General features: G+C 39.7%; 1 protein-coding gene across 6 annotated transcripts in view; it reads right to left on the reverse strand.

Annotated features, from left to right (window-relative positions):
- atp11b (ATPase phospholipid transporting 11B) overlaps positions 1 to 22,571 on the reverse strand; it is a 53,577-nt gene extending 31,006 nt beyond the window's left edge. For all 6 annotated transcript variants that reach the window (XR_003930428.1, XR_003930429.1, XM_030083004.1 and 3 more), the window contains exons 1-12: positions 22,225 to 22,571; positions 10,096 to 10,212; positions 9,222 to 9,311; positions 7,114 to 7,194; positions 6,631 to 6,738; positions 4,700 to 4,828; positions 3,468 to 3,571; positions 2,499 to 2,546; positions 2,004 to 2,068; positions 1,547 to 1,628; positions 1,272 to 1,422; positions 9 to 206 (exon numbers count right to left, since the gene is read on the reverse strand). Coding sequence is in view for 4 of the 6 variants with exons in the window: in XM_030083004.1 (XP_029938864.1) it covers positions 9 to 206; positions 1,272 to 1,422; positions 1,547 to 1,628; positions 2,004 to 2,068; positions 2,499 to 2,546; positions 3,468 to 3,571; positions 4,700 to 4,828; positions 6,631 to 6,738; positions 7,114 to 7,194; positions 9,222 to 9,311; positions 10,096 to 10,212; positions 22,225 to 22,251 (1,200 nt within the window). In the remaining 2 variants the exon portion in view is untranslated. The remainder of the gene's footprint in view (positions 1 to 8; positions 207 to 1,271; positions 1,423 to 1,546; positions 1,629 to 2,003; positions 2,069 to 2,498; positions 2,547 to 3,467; positions 3,572 to 4,699; positions 4,829 to 6,630; positions 6,739 to 7,113; positions 7,195 to 9,221; positions 9,312 to 10,095; positions 10,213 to 22,224) is intronic.
- Positions 22,572 to 22,965: the final 394 nt, after the last annotated feature.

Raw genomic sequence — 22,965 nt, forward strand, 5'->3', positions numbered from 1 at the left:
TTCCATACCTGGCCCAACTCCTCGTTGAGGTCAGAGGTGTTGACCTGAGCTTTCTGGTCACTTTCCTCGTGGTACAGGTCCAAGTCCCAGCCAATGAAAAATGAACCCAGAAATTTTTGCATTTCCACAGTAACGTAAAGTGAGATGGGGATGATGAAGTTATAGAGGACCAGAAATGCCAGGAAATCTGAGATGAACTTTAATATCTGAAGAGAAATAAGAGAATAATGTGATGCTGGGAGGTTATAATGCATTAAGTATAAAATAAAGAGAAATAAGGCAGAGCTGAATACTTTTAAATTCAACACATGAACATCATTAGCATCATTTGAATTATCTTGTAACACAAACCACTGAAACAAAAGAGAATAAGATAATTGAAAGAAAGGCGGGAAACACAGGGGGAAAAACCATTGAGGCTGCCAATCAAAATATTTTCTTTGTTAAAGTTTCAGCTACACACAAAATGAACAGGCTTCAACACTGATACTCCCAAACCAGAGCAGGCAGGCTAATTCATTCCCATTAAGAAGTTAATTAGTTAATGTGACAGGAAAGGAGAGTGAGAAAGGAGCTCTGACTGAGAGAAAGAGTATTAACAGCTTTACAAAACCTGTGCTTCATGACACATGAGACCTGCTATGAGCTGTGATTAATGCTTCTGAATGCAGAGTGAATGATGAAATCACAACCCAGAGAAACGCTTACATTAGGTAAGAGGAGACATAATAACACAGTAACATTTATTGTTAACATATTTCAATGAATTATACTAACATTTTAGTAATTACTTAAAATGCATTTTAGGCTTTAAGTGAGGAAAAAGGTCAAATGGATCTTCAGGTGAAAGTAACTGTGATGTAGTGACATGCCGTCGCCTGTTAAAGGTAGACAGTGTAGCAGGATCATCAGGCCCTCTGGAGCACCTGCTCAACCAAACCTTAAAACACTTGCAGTCAATATTCCTGTCTGCCTTCAGGGAGCTTGATAGGAAAATGATGTTTCTCTTCTTTTTTTCCTCACTTTCTCTGAGTGTCTTGATTCACAGAGGCTGCTGTTCTCTGACTGATTGGTGTTGGCATGTAGGCTGCTGTGCTTAGAAAGCCATGACAGGCACGTTTTTCTCATGCCTTGTCACAAAATCGAGATATGCTGGGACTTCTCCTCTACTAGGAGGAGGAGGCGAAAAAGTGGACGACGGTGCAGTTTGCAAATGTAACTCAAAAGACAAAGAATGTATTCTGCTGATAAATAAAGCCAAGTAGACGAACCGGACTGCTGTTCCTCTCCTGATCAGTCTTTTGGTTGTAGAAAGGCTCGTCCCATTTGTCTTCAGCCTGCCAGGCATATTTGAGGATGGTGCTGAGGACGGCCTCAGACAACAGGATTCCAAGGTATATGAGCAGGAAGGTGTTCATTGACCTGAAAGCAAGCATGTAAAATAGTTTTACATTAAGCATGATTTCCTGTAATAAAAAAGTTGTGCTAGCTCTAAAAATAAAATGAAAAAACAAAAAACAAACAAACAAAAAAAAAAACAGCTCACTTCTCTACCGCAGAGCGTTTCTGGGACTTGCACTTGTAGTTGAGAGCCATCTTGGACTCCATTCCTGTGTAAACTGCCACACCTACAGCAAAACAATACGAAGTCAGGCAAGCTGCTTGTTCAATACACAAGTAATTGATTTTTACAGAAGCTTTAGAAGGAAGTTACAACAACAAACTACACATGTATTCACACTAGAGTATTAGCTCTGCCACAAAACAAAATATCCACAGTACACACTGTTGAAACACTGATTATTAACCTCATTCCAGATCTGACAAAAACAATCTTTGGATAATATAATCAGATCTCAATCATATCATCTTCATGATATTATACTGCTCCTTCTACCCCCAGCTGAATGCAGCTGTGGTGCCATTTCCGTGGATATCTTTCGGAGGAAACGTCTTCAGCAATTTATCAACAGACTTCTCATTGCTTTCTTGAAGGGACTCACCAAAAATCTCTTTGGTATTTTTCAACCGGGCTCCACGCAGCAGCAAATTCTCTGGACCCAGCGGTCTGACATAGAAGTAAACAACATAAATACAGATAAGGGTGACTATGATAGCAGGATTCAAGAAACATATTCTGGTGGCACAGTATCACCATTCATTAATCGTGAGAAAGATTAACATGCTTTTAGGAAAAAGCTAAGCTGCAGGTTTGTGTTGATTGGCGATCAAGTGAGTTCCTGGAGATACTTCATTAAACTTCAAAATTTCAGCAGGGGCATTGTTTACTAGATTGTTTGCTTTGCTGCTCCACTCAACGCCTCAACAATGTGATCATTTTGAATCCCTCTAATCCTCATCCCATTGTATCTGTACATCTTGTAAGCTAGCTGACAGTCATTGGCTTCAGTTCAGGCTCACTTAGAATCTCTATACAGCAATTTGTTTCGATTGTTCAACTAATCATTAAATTATCAGTGATTACAGTCTGGTCTTACCTGACGATCTCTTCCCCATGCTGAGTCACTGTGACGCGACCGACAAATCTGAAAGACACCGGAAAACAGTAACGGTTAAATCTTGGTATTCCTTTTCATTTGTTTCAGTTCCATTTTTAAAATAGATGCACCATTGTCTCAGCAGCACTGATGGCTTTTTAACTCCGTAAGTGAAACACTTTACCTTTACTGGGTGGAAGAAAGCAACAAAAAAGAAATGTTCATGACTGAAGTTGAATTGTTTGGGTGAAATCACTTTAATTTCACAATACGAGTACAGATGGTCCATTCATTATGCTGCTCTACAGGCACCAAAATACTTAGTTTACTTAAAGCCTTTGAGACACAAATGCAAGCATGTAGTAACTCCAAACATCTGTGATTAAAAAGTGATAAAATCTTTTTCCCCCGGCAGAATGTTAAAATCTTAACCCTGATCCAGGAAACCAGGTTATTATTATGCTGCGGAGCTCAGATTACCATAGGCATAAGACGGTGTCAGGGTTGGCCAAGTGTGTATAAACAAAGTGAGGGTAAAAAGAATCAACAGCAACCAAAGAGATGAGAGATGAAAGAAAACTCCCACAAAATGAACTGCAACCTCTGAAAACACATCGATTGATCCAAAAGCGGCCAGCCAAGTGAAAAGAGGAAAAGAGGTGATGAAGCCATCTCAACCCACTGTCCATACAATAACACATCTCTGACCTGTCTTTTATGCAATGTAGTAACTACAGCTGTATTTATGGAGAGAGGACGCACCCTGATCTCAAACAAAATGCCTCATCTGCATCATCAATCTGTATAAACAGGAAGTGACAGCTTTGCATTGAATAATAAAAATAAATAAAATAAATAAATAAAGCCCACATGAAGGTCACAGAGGCATCAGCTGCTTAGCTGTTAGCATTGAGTACAGCATGCATCTATTAAGTGAGGGGTGGGTGAAAAAAAACTGAAGCCAGTTACCTGTATAGGTCAGCCTCTGGTTGCTGACACTCCACCACAGCCTGCAATGCCTCTAACTGGGACACTGACTGACACACCGAAGTCTCTGCAACAGAGTAGTGGGTCTGAAAGCATAGATACACAACATACAGAAAATGCTGATTAGTAAAGGGAAAAGTACATTTTTATTAAACAAAGGAGAAACCTTAATTCAAAAGAGAGTATTAATGAACATAAATTCTTGGAATATAAACTCACACTTACATTGAAGTCTGACCAATAGAATATTGCAATTAATAAATCTATTTACATCAGGCTTTTAACCACAAGTGAATTAAGGATCAATAGTGAAAGCAACGAGTATGGACACATGACATTTATTAAGATTGAATTTTTTTCAGACAGTTGATAAAAACCAAGTACATCTTTAAATGATCTTAAAACAGATGATTCTATCATGCAATGCTTTGAACAGAGAATAATGAACTATCCTATAACGTTATGTTCAGCAGTGCATACAACTGTTAGCATGTAGCATACACAAACAGAGGGAACTAGGACAATTTTTATGAAGATATCAAAAGGTGCAAAGACTGTACAAACACATTTTCAGGCCAGCAAAAAAAAAAAAAAAAAAAAAAAAGATCCAGTGTGAAAGACGCAGCTGGACGCCGTTACAGAGACAATTAAGTAGCATGGCCAGTGGCAAAATGGGGACGTGGGGTAAGGAGAGGAGCGATACACTGAAATCTGCCAACTAAAACTATTTCATAACTAATGAAAAGCCAATTACAATTATGTGGACTCAATTTCCACTTCAATGTTTATAAATGAGCCTAAATGAGGATATCAGTGCAAAGAATACAATCAGAGAAATGACATCGGCATGCAATGAACTCTCTTTTACCCTGCATCAGGAATATGATTGGGCAAAATCACCCATGAAAACTAATTTATTGTAGTTCCCTAGACCAAAGTTGAGCACCATTAAATGCAGCTAGCTGAGGCTTTGATTGCCAACACCATCGTGTTTCTCTGAGTCCATGAAAACTTTGCATCAATACAAGCAGTTTGACAGTCTGACAGATATCTCTCACACACACACACACACACACACACACACACACACACACACACACACACACACACACACACACACACACACACACACACACACACACACACACACACACACACACACACACACACACACACACACACACACACACACACACACACACACACACACCTACCTTAAGGTTAGTCTCTCCATCGAGACTGGCTGTGGTGATGTGACAGGTACCATCTGCACGATCCGACGAGAGCAACACAAGGTCAGCTGGAAATGTTTCATCTTTAGCCACGCGGACGATGTCTCCCACCTGTAAGGACGCAGAGAAACAGACGTCAACTTCTTAAACAAGACTTGGCAAGATGTTCATCATGGACTCAACAGTTCGACAACCTTTTCTGGAAGATGTATCCTTAAGATGCTATTTGTAACACAAATGTCACATTTTAACTTTAGTTAAAATCTGTATGTCGTCAACTTTCAAGTTTCCACTGACACAGCAACTCTGCTCATGTCTTGGCTTAAAATAAGTATTTTTCACTTGAGGTGACAGCAAGTCTCCTGGCTGAGACTGGATAATCAATATCTCATGTGCCCGACAAGCTGGAGAAGTGCATTTGTAGTGTTACTGAAGGATGAACGCCATTCAGAAAGTGGAGCATTAACTCTGGACACACTAGTTACAGTATCTCTGAGACACCTGACCTCATAGGATTTGTGTGCATTAGAATTTGCTGAGGCATACCAAAGCAGTAAAACCTAGATTTGATAACAGTTCATCTAAAGCTAATGGTTTAGACCCAGGACATCCGTTATGTTATGAACATCATCTGGGTCATCTGGGTCAAACCGGCTTTCTGTTCCCACTGATAGGACCAAGCATGGAGAACCGGTTTAGTTTTTTGCACGCAAGAAATCCTTCATGTCAGTATTCTTGAGATAAGTTTTCTTCAGCCAAAGCTAAAAGGCCTACCCTAAAGCTAAGTGAAACGGTAAGTAGCATATAAATATGGGTTTTGATGTAGTCTCACAAAACATAATAATCTCAGAAGTGCCCATTAGTCCAAAGTCACGTCAAAACTGGCCTTAGATGAAGGCTGGAGCTCATTCAGACAGTAAATCCTAGATAAAATTTACATTGCATCGGTGTTTCATTTACTTTTCATCTTTGTGTGTGTGAGCAGGTAGGCCAGTAAATGGTAAACAGTCATTTATTTGCTGTGAGCAAGAGCTCTTGCATGTACAGTTAATGAGTAGAGCAGACATTTAAAGGTCATGTGGCTGCCACTGCTGAGACTGCCAATCTTAAACTAACCAGTGACCTTTGTAGTTACTTGTGTTAAATATACCTGCCCATACAGGTTATAGGAAACACTGCAATGACAAGAAATTTATCTGTAAAGCAATGATAGTCAGCTATGAAGGCTAACTAAGGCTAATTTTTAATACCTTAAGACAAACATGTGGCCTGTGGGCCAACAGCAGGCCACCAGATTCTCTATTCTTACCTGAGGTGCGATTTTGCAAAAAGTAAAATTTACAGAATATCTATTAACTTTAATTCTTCAATGAAACAATGAAATACTGTTTCTGGTTTATTTACTGGGGATGATTCAACGTTTCAGGAGGGGCAGCAGACAAAACACAACACTGAAACTGAGCTGTTGATCAGTGAAAGTTTCCTTCCTGCTCACAAATGATCAACAGCAATGAATGAGGGGATTTCTTTTAAAAAACATGCACACGGGATCGTGCAAACTCGCATAGTTCCAGAATATTGTCTTTGAACACTGGGCGAATGTTGCACCTCAGAGCATTGGCTTTAAGCTTATCTATTTTCTTCAATATATTTATTCTGTCAGGATTTGTCATCATGCTGACTTTTTCAAAATGTACTTTGCATTAAGAAAACCAAACATTCGTATTCACAAGTTATTATCAGTCCAGGTCAAAACTGTGCTGTGTGGCCAATGAATTAAAATATGGCTGACACGCCTGCCTTGAGGTAAATGTCTCATTAACAAACTTAGTTCTTGACGTATGTTCTCCTTCTCTCCACTGGACCGACAGACACATGAGAGCTTCTGCAGAGCCTCGCTTTTCCAATCATACCCGAATGTTCTTGGATCTTGTTTGAACCAAACTTCCACTGCGAACCACAAACACTGGAGCGCCGTTCACTTCATTGTCGGCTTTGTGTCTCAGCCAGTCCTCATAGCCCTGAGAAGAAAATCAATCAGAAATGTTAGCTGGTTAAATCAATGGTAATAACTGACATGGGCACGTGTTACACCGAACTATCACAGTGCATCAGAAAAAGCCATGAACACACAATTTTAATGTTAAGTTATTTTTCATGGCTAGATTTTTCAGATTTTCCCCAAATTTCAGTGACACAGTATACATAATGTTTACTGGGACGGTTCAGAAACTTCTAATTTAACACTGCAAGAACTTCATTGAACACAACGCTAAAAAAAAATAACCTGGCTGTTATAGATCTTCGAGTGCAATTTGTCAACCTTCAGTGATACTGCAGAATTAGTTCCCCATTTTGAGGCCAACAAAGAGGAAGCTGTGCGTCTGAGATCTCACCTGTTTTATAGCAGTTACTGTGATCACAAAGAAAAGAGGCAGGCCGCTGGTGACTGGGGAAGTGGGGGTGTCTATCATTAACTGCAAAGACAAATACAGAATGCGCAGAATGTTAGCAATTTGGAAGTGAGAAACAAAAGCCAGACAGAGGAGGGATGGGGAGCCGTGACAGAGAAAACAAGTGAACTAGAAAGACAACAGAGAGAAGTCAAGGCTGATGTGTCAAACAGGAAACCTCTACAACTTCCTCCAAAAATTAACTGTCACATCAGAGGCAGTCATACATAGAAACACACACACACACACACCTTTTTTATGCAAGGAGTGACTGACGTACTGAGCCAAAAACCTGACTTCCACAATCACAACAGCCAACAACACTCAAACACGCCGTCATAAAAATGACATACAAACAAGATATGAAAACATTTAAAGCTTCAATGGATCCTTTACTGATGCAAACTTTTTGTTTTAGCTTTCCCAATCTGACCTCAACACCGTGTTCTAAAAGCAGGGGTCAAAAAATATCAAACGGTTTTCACTTTTTTGTCTGGCATGTAAATGTGTTTACATATGCTAATTAAGCATGGTGAAACACAGTTACCAACAAAGTATATAACGCATGAAATTTATGATACTAGGGAGAGAAAAATAAGTGTGTCTTATGCTGAAGCGTCAAAACTGAAGTGGCATGTGGAGCTATGCTTTGAAGCTATATCTCAGCAGCAGTAAATAATTTTAGATTTGTGGATGAAAACAGTTGAGACTGTTAAAAAAGGCTGAAGTTATGAAGTGAACTGCTTCCATTTTAATTGAAATGCAGCTAATAGAGCATGAAAGAGAACATTATCTTCTCTACATCTCCATTTGCAAGTTATTTATTATTTTTTGGGCATAACTAATGCAGATTAAATGTTTCTCTTGATGTGGGTCCTTGATTTTCCGTTAGGGGTGGTAGTAGTCCCAAAGATAGACCAGTTGAGAACCACTAGTTTAGAAGAACAGGTAAAGTGAACAACTACTGCATTCTTCTCAGTGTTGGTGTCATTATTTCCTGGTTTACACTACATGTTGTTGCTTTATGTTACAGTGATCATGTAGCGGTTTCTGGTACATTGACCGCTGTCACACGCGTATTTTTCAATAACTTTTACAATTATTGATAATATTCATACTCAGTTCAATTAATATCAAACAAGTGGGAAGAGCGACAGGGTAGCAACACTTGGGTCGTCATGTTTGTTTTTTCTGTCAAGCAGGTGGCACAATAAATATTCCTCCCAGCCCTTCACGCTGTGTTGAGCTGCAGGTGACTTCAAACACAAAAAACAGCGCTCCTGCAAAGACGAGAGAAAATCCAAACTCCTGCAAATTAAAATGAAATAAATGTCTTATTCAAAAACCTTTGAAAAGTTTGTGGACCGATTTGCACTGGAGACATCTGCTGGATTTTGGATGAATACAATGAATCTTGTCAGAAAGAGTTTGAATAAAACCTTTAGAAGGTGAATTAAATTCAGTCAAAAATGATTAGAATAATTCAGGAGTAAAAATAAACCAATGTTACAAAAACAAATGCGATTAATTATATTCTTTGCTTGTTAGAACACACAGCAGAGACCATAGGATGCATTAAAAATCACCTAAAACGGTCAAACTGGACGTCTAAGAAAACAACATGTTCACTATCGCAAGATGAAAATGTGAGTGGGTAAAAAGAAAAAAGGTCCTTTTAAGGCAGAGTCAGGTCGATTGCTTGAGCTTCACTACACAGTCCCAAATAAATCAGGAGAAGGCTGGAAATTTGGAAGCCAAATCCTTCTCCAGCATGAGATGATTGATTCGCAGTGAAGGCCTGGTGCTTTGGGCTGGCTGTAAAGACACACGTATTACAAAATGTGTGGGTGTAATGTTTTAATACAGCGGCAGACCTGTCTCTCCTCTGGTCCCTCGAAGTCGATGAGTCACTGACTCACACACAAGCACACGCACACACACATCTGTATTTAGGGCAGGAAAACTAAGGTCACACTTAACTTGCTACCATTTGATTGGGGAGACCTTGTACCTGTGAAAAGGAGCTGTGCATGTGTGTTGCGTATTATTACCTGTACAAGGAAGATGATGAGAAAATAGAAGTTGGCTATTCTTCTGAACTGCTCGAATAGATTCTTGGGTACAAAATTCCAGATTGTGTACTGAAATATAGGGGAAAAAAAGATTTAGAAGGATAAAACATTGTTAAGAGAAGTCTAGCTGTCCCTGTTCCTGTTTTTTTTTTGGACACAGTGGACAGCTCACATTTCAAAACAGGAAAATTCCAACTAGCTTCACAAATGGTTTGATTAAAGTAGTAAAAACCATGTCAGAATATTTGCATTGCTCATAAACAGCACAGAACTGAAATTATACATGCACGCATACATGTTGTGAAGATGTCCTGTTGACTTTGCTATGCACAGTAAAACCAGTGAATTTAAAACTTCCTTTCAACTCATTATCAAACTGCAATTCCAAAATTACTCCATACCCAACCGACTGAAAACCAGTTGGTTCTGCTCATATTATCAACAAATCACACTTCAATCTTATCTCTCTGCCACCGTGCCAGGGCTCCCGGCTAATTCATTCAACTCAAGTCATGCTGGTGGACAGAAATTAGTCGTCAAAGTGTCTCTGAAGGTGAAATGTGCTCTTCCGCCACAGCTTTCACTCACTGCTCAGCTGAGGTTTCATGCGATTTTATGGTTCGTCTTAGGAAAGGTTGTCCACCCACCTTATGTGGGAATTAATAAACAAACAGTTCTTCCACCACTCATCTTTTATGTACTTTGATGGTTTTTGCAAGTGAGGATGAGTCAGAAAAGCAAAATCTCACAAAACTTGAAAAGTTATAAGAACCTATGATTCATTCACAACTTCTGACTTACATTTTACACAAAACTAATTGCCATGCCGGTTATATGAACTAATTCTTCGTACCTTGGATGAGATGATTCTGTTGTCTGCAAACCGTTGTGGTATGTAGTGGCCATGCTGGGGGAACCGGTTGGCTACATAAACCGTCCTGGTCTCACTCTGATGAGGAGGGTCAAAGCCCTGAGGAGAGAGAGGAGACACGGCGAGGTGAGAAAAGAAAACAAGTGGTTGATTCTGTGATCTGTAGCATAAAGCAGCAATGAATGTGTCATGTTATGAATGAAGCATGAAGTTGAATGTGCCTAAATGTTAACATCTGAATTTCAGAATATAAATTGATCACACATAAGATAATCAGCAGAAATGTATTTTTCAGTTAAGGGTTTGAATATTCCCCCAGATGTGCTGATCATCACCAAATAACCAAGCTGAATCTCAGCATTATTGAGCAACACTGAAACAAGATTTTTTTTTACTATTATTATTACAATTTTCATAGATTACTGTAAATTCTACACAGGAGTAAATGCTAATACTAATAACAATAAGAAGTACTTAAATATAAAAAGCCAAACTAGCACTGGATGAGAATACAAAATCAAACTCTACACCACAGTGAAATCCACCTGATGTTTGTCCTGCGCTGTCAAAAGTCATATAGCTGAGTGTGTAAAGTTGCTTTTCTTTTGGCTATTGTGTTCCAACAAATTATTTGTTATGCGTTACATCCCACAGCAGTACGCAATATCATACAATGACGGGACTATTTGCAGTCAAAAGGGATGAATAGTAAATATCACTCATCCTAACACTTTCAATTTAAAAGCAACATAATAGTCAAATATGTAATGTGGAAACATTTTTAGCATTTAGAGTTTGCCATTAAAAATAATAACATGCAAACAGCCATAACCTTCAAAATGAAAGCAGTTCCTCAAGGCAGCAAGATTTCAACAAAGTCTTTGTTATTTTCTTCAGCATGTGGAAATCTGATTTTGCCAAAATATCACACAAAATAAAACTTCAAACCGAAAGTAAAACGTGGTTTAAAGAAACTGGTCGCTCATAACTCATATCACAGTGTCATCTCTTTACCGCTGTGTTGCATACTCAAAGCTGCTTTGTGTGGGCCTCGCATGCAGCTATACATGTAAGGATTATTATCTCGATCATGCAACTTTTGAAAAAGAGGTACTAGAGGTGATTTAAAAAAGTATTGGTTATCAGAAAATGTCTTTGCATGTCCCTGCCGAGTGCAGGCACCTTATTACAAGTCATTTTGAAACCGAAAAGCCAAGTGCATCACTATGAAACTAGCGCAGGTTATCAGAGCCCTGTCTTTTGGTTTTACTGGTACAGTGAGGGGTGTGTGTGAGTGTGTGCACGTGCGCGCACAACTTAAGCACTGGAGTTATCTGGCTATGGTTTAGACATATTCTGGTCCTGTCATGTGCGTCACACCCCACCCAACTGCTATGCTAAGAAGGTTAAAGCAGGAGCTTGCAATCATTTGCAAATGCTGTATGACGTAACTTTAACGCACGCCAGTGTGTGTACACACACACACACACACACACACACACACACACACACACACACACACACACAGGAACACATCCGGGCCACGTCACTCCCTCCCACACAGATTCTCCTCTGTTCACCAACATATGTAAACTATTAGTGCAGTCTGTACTGCTCTCTCAGGCCCTCCACCTCTGCCTGTTGTCATATTGTTCAAGAAAAAAAAACACACAGTATTGATTGAGATCAACTAACGAGAATTTTACTGACGTTTTCCTGTTTTTCTAAAGTGATAGCCACCTCTCACATGATTTTTAAAATTACAGGCTACACATTTCCAATATTCACAGTCTCATAAATACTCTTTTGTGCTTCCCTTCCAGACCTAACCAGTTAACCACAATTGTCACTTCATTCTCTTTGAGGGCAATGTAATTTCATTTTAACAACAGTGTGATTTTTGCAAAAGTCTTATTTGTCTAAATTTATTTACTTAATGGTGGGACAAATTTGACCATGACACAAAATAATTAAAAAGTGTGACTATTTTAGATTTTGCTTAACTGCATTGTAATGTAAGGCACTTTGGCAAAACTGTTTTAAAAACATTGAAAGACTACACACCCCATCAGACGGAACCAGTGAGGTCTTTCCTAGGGAAGTATCATAAATAGGACTCCTTTTTTTTTTTTTAAGAGAGCTTTACTCAATTTTTGTGTTGGTGTAAATGGGAAAGTAAAAAAAAGTGAATTAAACATGAATGTCAACCTTCATAAACTAACATCCTGTGTGATTCAAGTCCACATAAAGCACAGTACAACCATCAGTCGAAGAAGAACATGCACATCGCTACCTCTTTTCAACATTACTTTAGAGTAACACCCATGAAGCAATTATTTCTAAAGAGACAAGGAAAGAGCTACAATGTAAGTTAAACATTACATCAACAACTGAAACCTGCTTCCATTATTCCTTTACTCATTTGGCTCCATTTCAACCCTTCCTATGCCAAATGATGCACTGAACCGGTGTAAGTATTAAGACAGATTTGAAGTGGAACATCCAGGTTATCAACTGTTGAGACGAACAATGACTCTTGTATTTGTTCAACTGGGGTGAGTTATGTCCATCTCAGCAGCTACAAGCAACAGCAAACTGAATGCAAATCCAGCCTGGAGGAGACACCAGATTACCCTTTTTTGATATTTGTTTGCCAATACTGACAGGTTGTAAGCATCACAATTGGCTCAGCTTGTTATAAAATAAAAATACAAAGGAAACAGATTAGACTAGAGTAGTGGTAGTAGTAGTAGTACAGTAGACTCCAGCTGCACAATGATTCAAATATAAATTTTGATCATGACGTTGGCAATGTGCTATCTAAATATTATAAAACTATAAACACACTTTGTATTGTTTATTCATTTCCTGAAAGCACCAGCATGGTGTGTAGATCAAATTGTGGGTACTGAAGTAAATTATAGTTGACATGAACACCAACATCATGCGGTGGCGCTCACTGTCACATCCAACATTGTGAAATCCAGAATGTACAGTGCAGCATCTTGTTGTTAAAATCAGTCTCTGGTAACCTTTATTGTCACTTTTAAGCAAAGTCTGCGGCATTAGCAGCAATAACAAAAAGTGAAGATTATCTGTCCACATCGTCCCTGTAATTTTATTGGTAGATAAAAATACATAAGGAAAATTGATGAGTGCAACTGTTTAGATGAGCAACTCACTTAATAAGATAGAGTAGTTCAAATGAATATTTAAATAAACTCTCTGCTTTACATTTCATATCAACTTGTGAGTTTCACAAGACTGAAAACACTTCTTGCAAAGCAACTATTGAGTCACTGGCATTGAATGGCACAGAAGATCCATTACATCTTTGCTGATTGCTCAAGGTAATTTTGTACGTTGCAACAGTAAACAGCTTACTTAAAAAGCCTTTTCCAAACAGTTCATTCTCATTTACTTCCCAGTTTTTCAGACAGTCTAAAGATCAGCACCACATCAGTTATCTCAGACTTCAGTTGTTCAATCATTAGCACATTCTTGCATACAGTAGCTTTGGTTGATGTGACAGCTCGCCAAATACATGTCAACTGTCTGCAACACAGATGTGGCTTTATTAAAGTGAGAAAAAAAAACCCAAAGCAGTCAACGCTACGCTAAGAACAACAATGCTGTTTTGCTAAAGTCATGATATTGTGCTCAGCCACATGCGCACGCACGCACACACGCAACCATGCAGTTTCCCCTTATCATTGTTTTCATAAGTGAACCAGATAGAAAATATCTAATGTAGATAAGGCTGATAGCAATGTTTTTAAACAATTAGCAGGCATTCTCATTTATTCCAGGACCATAATTACAATCAGCAAGTACAATTCAAAGTTTCTAAAACTGTCAAACATTCTAAAACTCTGACGCATTTTAAAACAGTTTCTCATTCTGGAACTGATCATGTCCCGCCTGATGGCGTTCAGGTGTGGGAGGGTCGTTCTGGGCTGTTCACATCGCCGCCGGCGAGTTATCCGGCCGGGTTATTTGAGATCTGTCCGTTTTCGGGCATTAGTGGGCGGGGGCATGTTCTCGCCTTCCAAGTGGGTGGAGGGGAGATTGGGATGCTGTGCATCCTGAGACAGTGGTCAACCCACTGCTGACTTAAGGCCTTTGTATGCTTCTGCGTTGCAGCAATGCAGGACCTACACCTTTGACGCAGCCACTACGCTAGGGCTTGACGCGCACCTCCCAAAAATCCTAACCACGCGTCGTGTCGATGCGTGGTGACGTGAATGTCGAAGGCTGTGATTGGTCCACTTTCACGTTGTTTATAGAATGGAGTAGAACAATATTCTCACCCCGAATGCTTTTCTGACCCGAAGAGTGCTTTGGAAGAAATTTAGATCCAAAATCAAGTGGCGGACATCCGTATACAGCTAGCAGACGGGGCATGGCTAATAACGCCGCTCCTAAAACTGCTTTAATCATCCAAAAACTCATTAGTTTCACCAATATTTCATCATGGTCCGCTCACGCCACTCCTGCAGATATATGTTTGGTAAGAAGTGCCCGCGTGTCTAGATATCTATGTCTAGGTAAGCCGGAGCTATGGAAGCCGCATCGTTGTTGTGACTGCCGATTGCGAAACAAAGACACAGCCACGCCCGCCTAGCGGCTTGGCGGTGAAATTGCAGAGGAGGGCGTTCCCTTGACGCAGAAGCAAGATATGCTCAGTGACGGCGTAGGGTTGCCGGCGTAAGGTTGCCGGCATAGGCGTCGCCGTGACGGAGAACCGTAAATCAGGCTTAACACGGCTGCAGCAGTACGAACAGCACGTGCTGCGACTAGCTGCTAGCGTACTGTTAGCTAAATTGGCATGGCTCTGTTCCAGCCACATGACTGGTTCAGTGCAAGTAACTCATTATCGCTGGTCACTCATATTGTCTGTCAAAGCACAGAGGAATGCAATTGATTGAAAAGTCTATCAACAATATTTCAAATGTCTATTGGGGAAATGTTATTTTGTGATATAAATCTTTATGGTTTTAACATCCAACCATAAGCTGTACACGGAAACACAAACAACAAAATTAACATATTGCTGACTACCACAACATGTAAATTGTCAATAAACACCACACAATACTGATAAATACATCACAGATTGCAGAGACATGCACAGCAGGGTCCAATCGCATTATCCAGATCCCCAACTGCGCAGTAATCTTACAACTACTTGTATTCACATGAATTATTAATATGCTGATTATTTTGTCAATAACTACATGCCAGAAAGCAAGAACAGTGAACCTAAACTCCTTGGATGACAATTTAATGTTTTTTTGTTTTTTTTTTTTTTGCCAGTCAACACCGAAAAAACCTTCATTTAACTACAAAGTACAATATAAAATATATTTTTTTATTATATATGTACAAGTACAACTTCTTTGTAAATATTATCGACCCCTACTGTACTACCATACGCTAAACCAAAGAAAATCAAAGGAGTAACAGATTTAGGCCATTGTGATTTCATAGAATGCACAACTTAAATAATCATTTAGCTGTAGAATTATTCCTGAACATTTTATTATGCGTTCGAATTAAAGGGAATCAAGATGGCAGTCTTTATTCCTTCAAGTTCATTTTTGCCAATCCTAAAATAGCAGAGACACCAAACTAAAGGAGATATAACATCAAAACCTAAGAACTGAAGTTGGTAATATTGTGTGTACCGAATGCATAGAAGCACTAATAATGTAGTTTGCAAACACATTATGCAAAGCTGAAACAAGACCTTTTCTTTAGTTCGTAGACTTCGGTTTTCACATCAGTCTGAAGGCTGACAAGTAATTACACTATGAACAAGGCCTACAAAACCCATAGTGCCTTGGGGTACCGCACTATTGTAATGCTGCATACACACACATGCATGGCAGGAAGGTAGCTGGATAAAGAACAAGCGACAAAGAGGAAGACAAAGCAACACAAAAAATGACAGAACACACGATAGAGAGTGTCATCAGAGGCTGTAGGTGCTGCTTTTGACTATATGACTTCTGACAACAGGGATAATAACATAACTACAGGCGTGCCAAAAAGATATCTAACGACATGTGGCATAAAATGAGTAGCCTGAAGCACAGCCACAGTTGAGCCACAACTGGTTTATCAAGGGTGACATAGGATAGTTAACTATCAGATGTTTTACGGCTGCATGAAAACAGATTTTAAAGCAGATCCTCATAAAATTGTGACGTCACTGAGCCTCTTTACATGCCCACTAAAAACAGAGAGTTTGACTGTTTAAGAGATCATGGAAATAAGTAAAAAGCATGATGCAATGTGCTTGTCAATAATGACAGTTGGTGTGACTGATTTAGTTATTTTCTATGTTACATATTGAAAAAATAATAATAAAAAGCTTTCTAAAAGCTGTTTTCTTTTTTAATTGAATCTTTGTCATGTATTCCAAGTGAGGCACTAAGTACTAGCCATTTAAAAAAGTGTTCTGTCCTGAAGCAATGTTAAAACCATGTGAAGCCTGGCGCTTGTAAAGTTCTACATCTCTGTAGTTTATGTTTTGGACTGAATTGCTATACCATAATTAGGGACAGATGCCTTTACTCTCCTAAATAATCAAACGCACTCCTCCATTAATCAGCAATAGAGATATTGTTCAATTAAACCAATTCGTGTTTTATTCGTGTATTAGGGATCCAATCCAGTATCGGTTCCGTTTCCGATACCAAAGTAATTAACGGATCAAAAATTTCTGATCCAACCTGCGGAGATTTCCAAGCCACCCGCTATGTTTGTACGTTAATACTGTCTGCTGAAATTATTCCACAAGTGATTCCATGTGGAATGAATTTCCACATTTTGCAGCCAGCTAGCAGAGCAACTGGCAGCACTGTGGCTAGCTAACTTTAAAAGACAACAAGTCCGCTGCTTGGAAGTATTTTACACTTGAAATGCTGCAAAGCAGGACAAAAATGTGCAATGTTTGCAATGTTTCCAAAGCCGTTATACAGAGAGGCAGAAACTCTGTCGCAACCTATAATAGTAAGAACTTCAAAAACATTTGAAAGAGCACCACATATAAGAGCACAACGATGCTTAGCCACGGGGAGGAAAGACGAAATGAGCCGGCAGGAATCACTTCGGGTGGAGGAATAGCTACTGACTCTGGTGTTCAGCTTAATCCAGGTCAACTCTAATGTCGAAATTCCTACTGTACTGGACTTGTGCTGTTCAGATGAACACTGCTTTATTAATAGTGTGTGTAAGACGCTTACACTTATTGCACTTAAATTTTATTTCAAAAATGAGCAAGGATATATCTAATTTATACCATTCAGATGAAGCAGCCCTTTTTATTTTATTTGGAGAGGTGTGGTGATAGAGAAGTTTCCCCTTTGTGTCTGTCTTGGATAAATATTGACAATCATTTTGAAACCCTTACTGTTGCATATGTATTTCCATTATGGCAAGTTTCCTGTTTAATATAAAATAATATTAAAGCAAACACAGCTCTGGTGTCAGAATGGTATCGGCATAATCCAAATTCAGGTATCAAGATCAGATAGGAAGTGAAAAAATGTGGATCTCTATATCCCCAATATGTACATTGTCATATTAGACTGTGTGATATGTACATAGTCATTTCTTGTAATACAGAGACATCAGACACGTGTCCCCTTCCCTACTGCTGTGTGAATTCAAAAGAAGTCATCTCACAAAAACAGGACAGTTTGGCAGGCTATCAACAAGAAAATAAAAACAATATATTTTGCAAGCATTTTGATTTCAACAAAGAGCTGCTGGTGTTAGCAGTGCTAGCTCAAGTCAGATTGAAATTGTCTACCTGGAGATGCCGTGCACACACCCAGACAGAGAAGGTTAATGCAGTTCAACACGATGATCTTTAAAGATCTACGTCCACTTGGATTCGCTTCAGGACGTCAACACCCTGAGCCTGAATTAACAGTACTGGTACGCAAAATGCTAACCTCCAGAATATGGCAGTCAAATATTGTGAATAAGTGTTTCACGGGTCTGTGGATACAGGAAATCAGATTGTCGTCCAATAATATGTTCACAATAATTCATTATAATCTCATTTTCATTGTTATACACGATTTAAGCTCCTCTTCTTGAGGCATTATTGAACTCAGCATATAGACCATTATTCCTGTGTGTTGAGGTTAGATGTAAAATTAAAAAGTCATTAAAAATTGCTCATTAGAGTCTGGGAGGCCCTCGGCTCAAACTTATGACAGACAAGGGGCATTCAGCCTACAATTGACTGTGATTGTTGCTTGATACCACCTTCAAGCTTCACCAGTTCAGCTTTGCTTTCACACTGACACGAGCACACTGCATTTGCAACAAAAATTCAACAGGTCCATTTAAGTGTGGCTGCTGTGAAAGCACCCACAGCTTTGTGTTAAGTTAACGGCAAAGTTAATCTCCACAAACCTCCCCGAAATTTGTGGTTGATGGTTAATGGATTTCTTACAACCAACCTGACTGATGTTTCAGAAATGAAATGCCATTGAACACATTCTTTAAATTGCAAAAAAATATTATGTATAAATATATTAAGTGAGCATTATGTTCAATCGTGTCCTTGAATGAGTCTGAGTCAGGGCACTTCCAACATTGCTACTAAACCAAGATGTTTGCGATAAAACAAAACTCAGTTTTCAAAACTTTCGTGTTCATCCAGCACTGTGAAATAAACATTCGTAAGGGTAGCAAACTGTGATTTCTTTATCATTTACACAAATCAGGATCACTAGATGACATGAACGACAGTCATGCATGTTTCTGTAAGCACAGCACACAATGTCATGTTATGCCGAATAAAAGTCTAACATGAAGAACTACAAATCTGAAATACTGGATTTATGGAAACACAAAGTGGTATGATTGTGACCAATACAGCATACCTGCATGTCACATTGAGTAAATAAGCAAATATGAAAACTAATTGTTGGCATTGCCAAATTTGATGATTTCCTATATCACATGTGTTGTGTTATAGTGTATTACTCATACAGAAAACCATCACACCATGCAAAAAGTTTCCCTTGTTCCGCTTTAAGAATAATAGGCCAGTTTTCACAAAGGACATTGTGGATCATGTGGTTATTACTACCAATATATACTGTAAATGCAAAATGACTAACATTTCAGCAGTGTTTGCGGAACAAGGTTGAAGAATGTTCTACATCCTTTTTCCTTCTTTCATGTTGCCTTAAAGAAGCTGATAAACAATATTAAAGTGAAAAAACATCACAGCATCTTCCAGCTGATATCTTCCCACCACCTTCTGTTGCTCCTGGACAGACTTTTCGAATTAAGCCGGATGCATTAAGACCAATTTTAATAAGGCTTTTAATTAACTAGGAAGGTCAAATTATATGGGATGGGTCAAACGAACCCAGCTATCTCCAATTAAGAGGAGACTCTGTCACAATTTCTAAATGGAGACAAACTCTCTGTGGTACACTGAAGATGTGACAGGTGAAGCCTAATCTTTAATAGCTGACAGGAAACTTTAACTAACTGACTTCTGCTCTGCTGAAAGTTTTTCAAAGAACTTATTAAGTGTCAGTCTCACCCAACTTCAACAATAAGGGTTACATAATGACTAGGACATGGAAGTTCAACTGAACATTGATCTAACACTGATTAAACTTGGTGGTCATGTCGACAACAGTTTAAATGCAAGTTTTTTTTCTCTTGGGATGACAGCATTCACTCGCTGATGAAACTTAAGGGTGTGCTGTTCATGTTCGTCAAGTTCGGCTGGGCTGTAGCAGACCGTGGTACAACTGCTGCATTATTACGCTTCATTTGTGGAAGTATCAGCTCCCTGGTGCACACCAAGGAAGCAAGCTAAGTCAGCTTGAAATGCAGATGGAACCATACGATGGCTCAGTTCAATTAGTCTCCAATGGGACACAGCAAATACCAAAGAACAGTAAGCAGACTGTACACAAGAACGGGCAAACTTTTAAAGCGCTGTATATTGTTAGTGACGCATACATAACTGAGGTATTTGTATTGCTGACACTGTTTTAATGCCTTTCATTTAGTGCAGCACTCTGGAAGTTATGTTGCTGAAAATATGTCATAACAGATGTCTAGCAGGAGTTTTGTTTACATCTTGTTTTTCTAATATTAAAAATACCAGTGTGAGTAGTCAAGACACCAGACACAGATGCAAAGTGTTATTTTTTTTTTCTTCCTGCTATTTGGTCCAGGCCAGGAAACTGCACCAGATCATTTGACCACTGTCTACACTTTGTGATTTCAGGCATCTCAGATGAAAGATAAGCAATTAAGATAATATCTGTGATCATGGCATTAAAAAGTGTGATGATAATTTTGGAAAGTAAAACTGTTTGGCAGTCACTGTCATACAATCCGCAGACAGGCTGAAATTTTTTCCTGACAGTGTATGAAATTTCAAAACCACAGTCTTACTATGTTGAACTGTGTGGCTGCTGTTTCCAGCAGCTAACTAGTAGAAATGTGGAAATCAAAGCGACACCAGCACTGCACCAAAAACTATAGTTAGACTAGAGATGAAATGCTGAACCACGTCCACCTTGTATATCTAGTGCCATGTAGAATCTTTGCTCCTGACATACATGCTATTAGAACAACTGCTCAATTCTCTGTTAGCTTTGCGTTTATATATCTTGAAGGCACCTGCGGCATGAATAGAAAACTTTCTGGATAAAGCTGTAATTTTAACACGCTTAACTTTACTGTAGCGGTTGACAACACTGAATCAGAGGAGAAACACTATGCAGTCTGGTCAAACTGTCCTATCAATGTTTATAAGATCCATGCCACACATTGTAACTTGTGGAAGCCTCAAGATGTTGTCACCTGACACCAAAATAATATTATTTTACTGACTAAAATCGATTGTATTAAAAAAAAAAGTACTATTGTACACTTAGGGGCATCAGTTTCAACGCACATTTACAGGAGCTGATTTAGACCAAAAGTTGGAAAGAATCTGAGCACAGAACACACCAGCCTTTTATTAGGTATCTTTTATGACCTATGCCAGTGCCTCGAGTGGTATCAGAACATGAACAGTTCCTCTTCTTGACTCTGGTTGGCTTTCTGCAGCAGCAGAGCTACATTCATTCATTCATTCTCTCATTTATTCACATGCACATCCCCCCTTCACGTGCTGTTAAACCACCTATACCAGTCACCACTCCCATTTGGTGCACACTGACAGATCAGACTCCTCTAATAACAACACTCGGACAACCACAAAAATCCTCTCCTCGTATACCGAACCATTTGTGGCACAACCCGCACCCTCCGGGAGGATTCACACTTGAATCAGACAGGACTCCTCCAGAGATGGAACAGTATTGTGTTTTATAACTGCATTTCCAGATACCTTTTCGTGTCGACGCGACGCGACACAGACGTACTGTTTACAGACAAACAGGTGATTGCAGCAAACCAGGATGTTTCCTGAGCACAAGCAATCAGTCTAAAGACGCGAAGATTCAGATGTGGCAGACAATGAAGTAATGTCACGATACCAACGTTAGCACAACAGCTGGCCATCGTTTATTAAAACATTCAGCCTGCCGACGGACGTAAAATTATAAGTTGATTCAGTCGCCCTCCTGTCACTTCATAAACAAACATCAGTCAGACATGTTAACCAACACGAAACTCAGTATTATCAAACCGTTTTAAACTTTGTCAAGTTTCGGTGTTAGCCAGTTAGCTGGTGTTGAGTTAACTTTCAGGTGTATCTTTGCATTAGGAAAGCCATACAACGGCGGGTTAAAATACTGACAAACTTCACACCGAAACACTATTTCAAACTCAAACTCGTCCTGCCAGTTGAGGATCATTTGTAAATCCAGCTAATTAACAGTAGCCTAGCTTTGCTGTAGCTAACACAACCTTAAAATACCTGACAGTCACCAAGACGAGACATTGTTTGGGACACATCGGCAACAGCTAATTTGCTACGCTAGCTTGCTAAATTTTTGCAAAATAAAGTTGAAACAGTGTTTGCTTCAGCAACGTCGTTTCGTCTGGCTAAAGGGCGAAGTACCAGAGGTTAATGTTGATTAAAATAAAGGGAGAGAGAGGGCTCACCAGCTGCTGTCGTATCCACCGTAGCATCCTCGCAGGAAACGCTCCGAGCAGCCCGCACAGCCGCTAGCCCAACGCTAGCAACTAGCTACTCCGACAAAACCGTCCCGAAACATAAATATTTCCCTCCGAAGGCGACTCGTCCGGGTCGCATTACGCGGCGCGTTCATTCAGAGTCACTGTGCAAAGGCGAATTCCCTCGGCCGTCCCGCATTACGCGGCAAAGCCGGCACGAACGGGTTCCAGGTAAAAGTGACAGACGGCTGGCCGCGGAGTCGAAAGCGAGCTACGCTGCTGCTACATCTCTGCTCTCGCTGCCACGATCACTTTTCCCCTGCCAGCACACGCACACGCACGCACACACGCACGCACGCACAAACACAAACACTGCTCCAACAAGGGTGCGCGCACATACACATTGCCACTCTGTGCACACACACACGCACACTGCTCGTCCGTGCACGTGGGAGAACACACACATACACGCACACTGCTTCTGTGTGCACGCACGCACAGGACACAAACACACACGCACATCTGGTGGTGAGTGAGTGCTCTCCTGCGGCCTCTCAACGCCCCCTACCTGTCTGCATGGATAGATAGATAGATAGATAGATAGATAGATAGATAGATAGATAGATAGATCAAAAGGAAGAGTATGTTGATTTGCATGTATGCAGAAGGAGAGGTCAATGAAATGCCTTTTCTCAAGGATGAGTTTCTTTTTACTTTTCAAAAATGAAT

Source organism: Salarias fasciatus, chromosome 23 (genome assembly GCF_902148845.1).
Source record: "Salarias fasciatus chromosome 23, fSalaFa1.1, whole genome shotgun sequence".
Lineage (NCBI taxonomy): Eukaryota > Metazoa > Chordata > Actinopteri > Blenniiformes > Blenniidae > Salarias > Salarias fasciatus.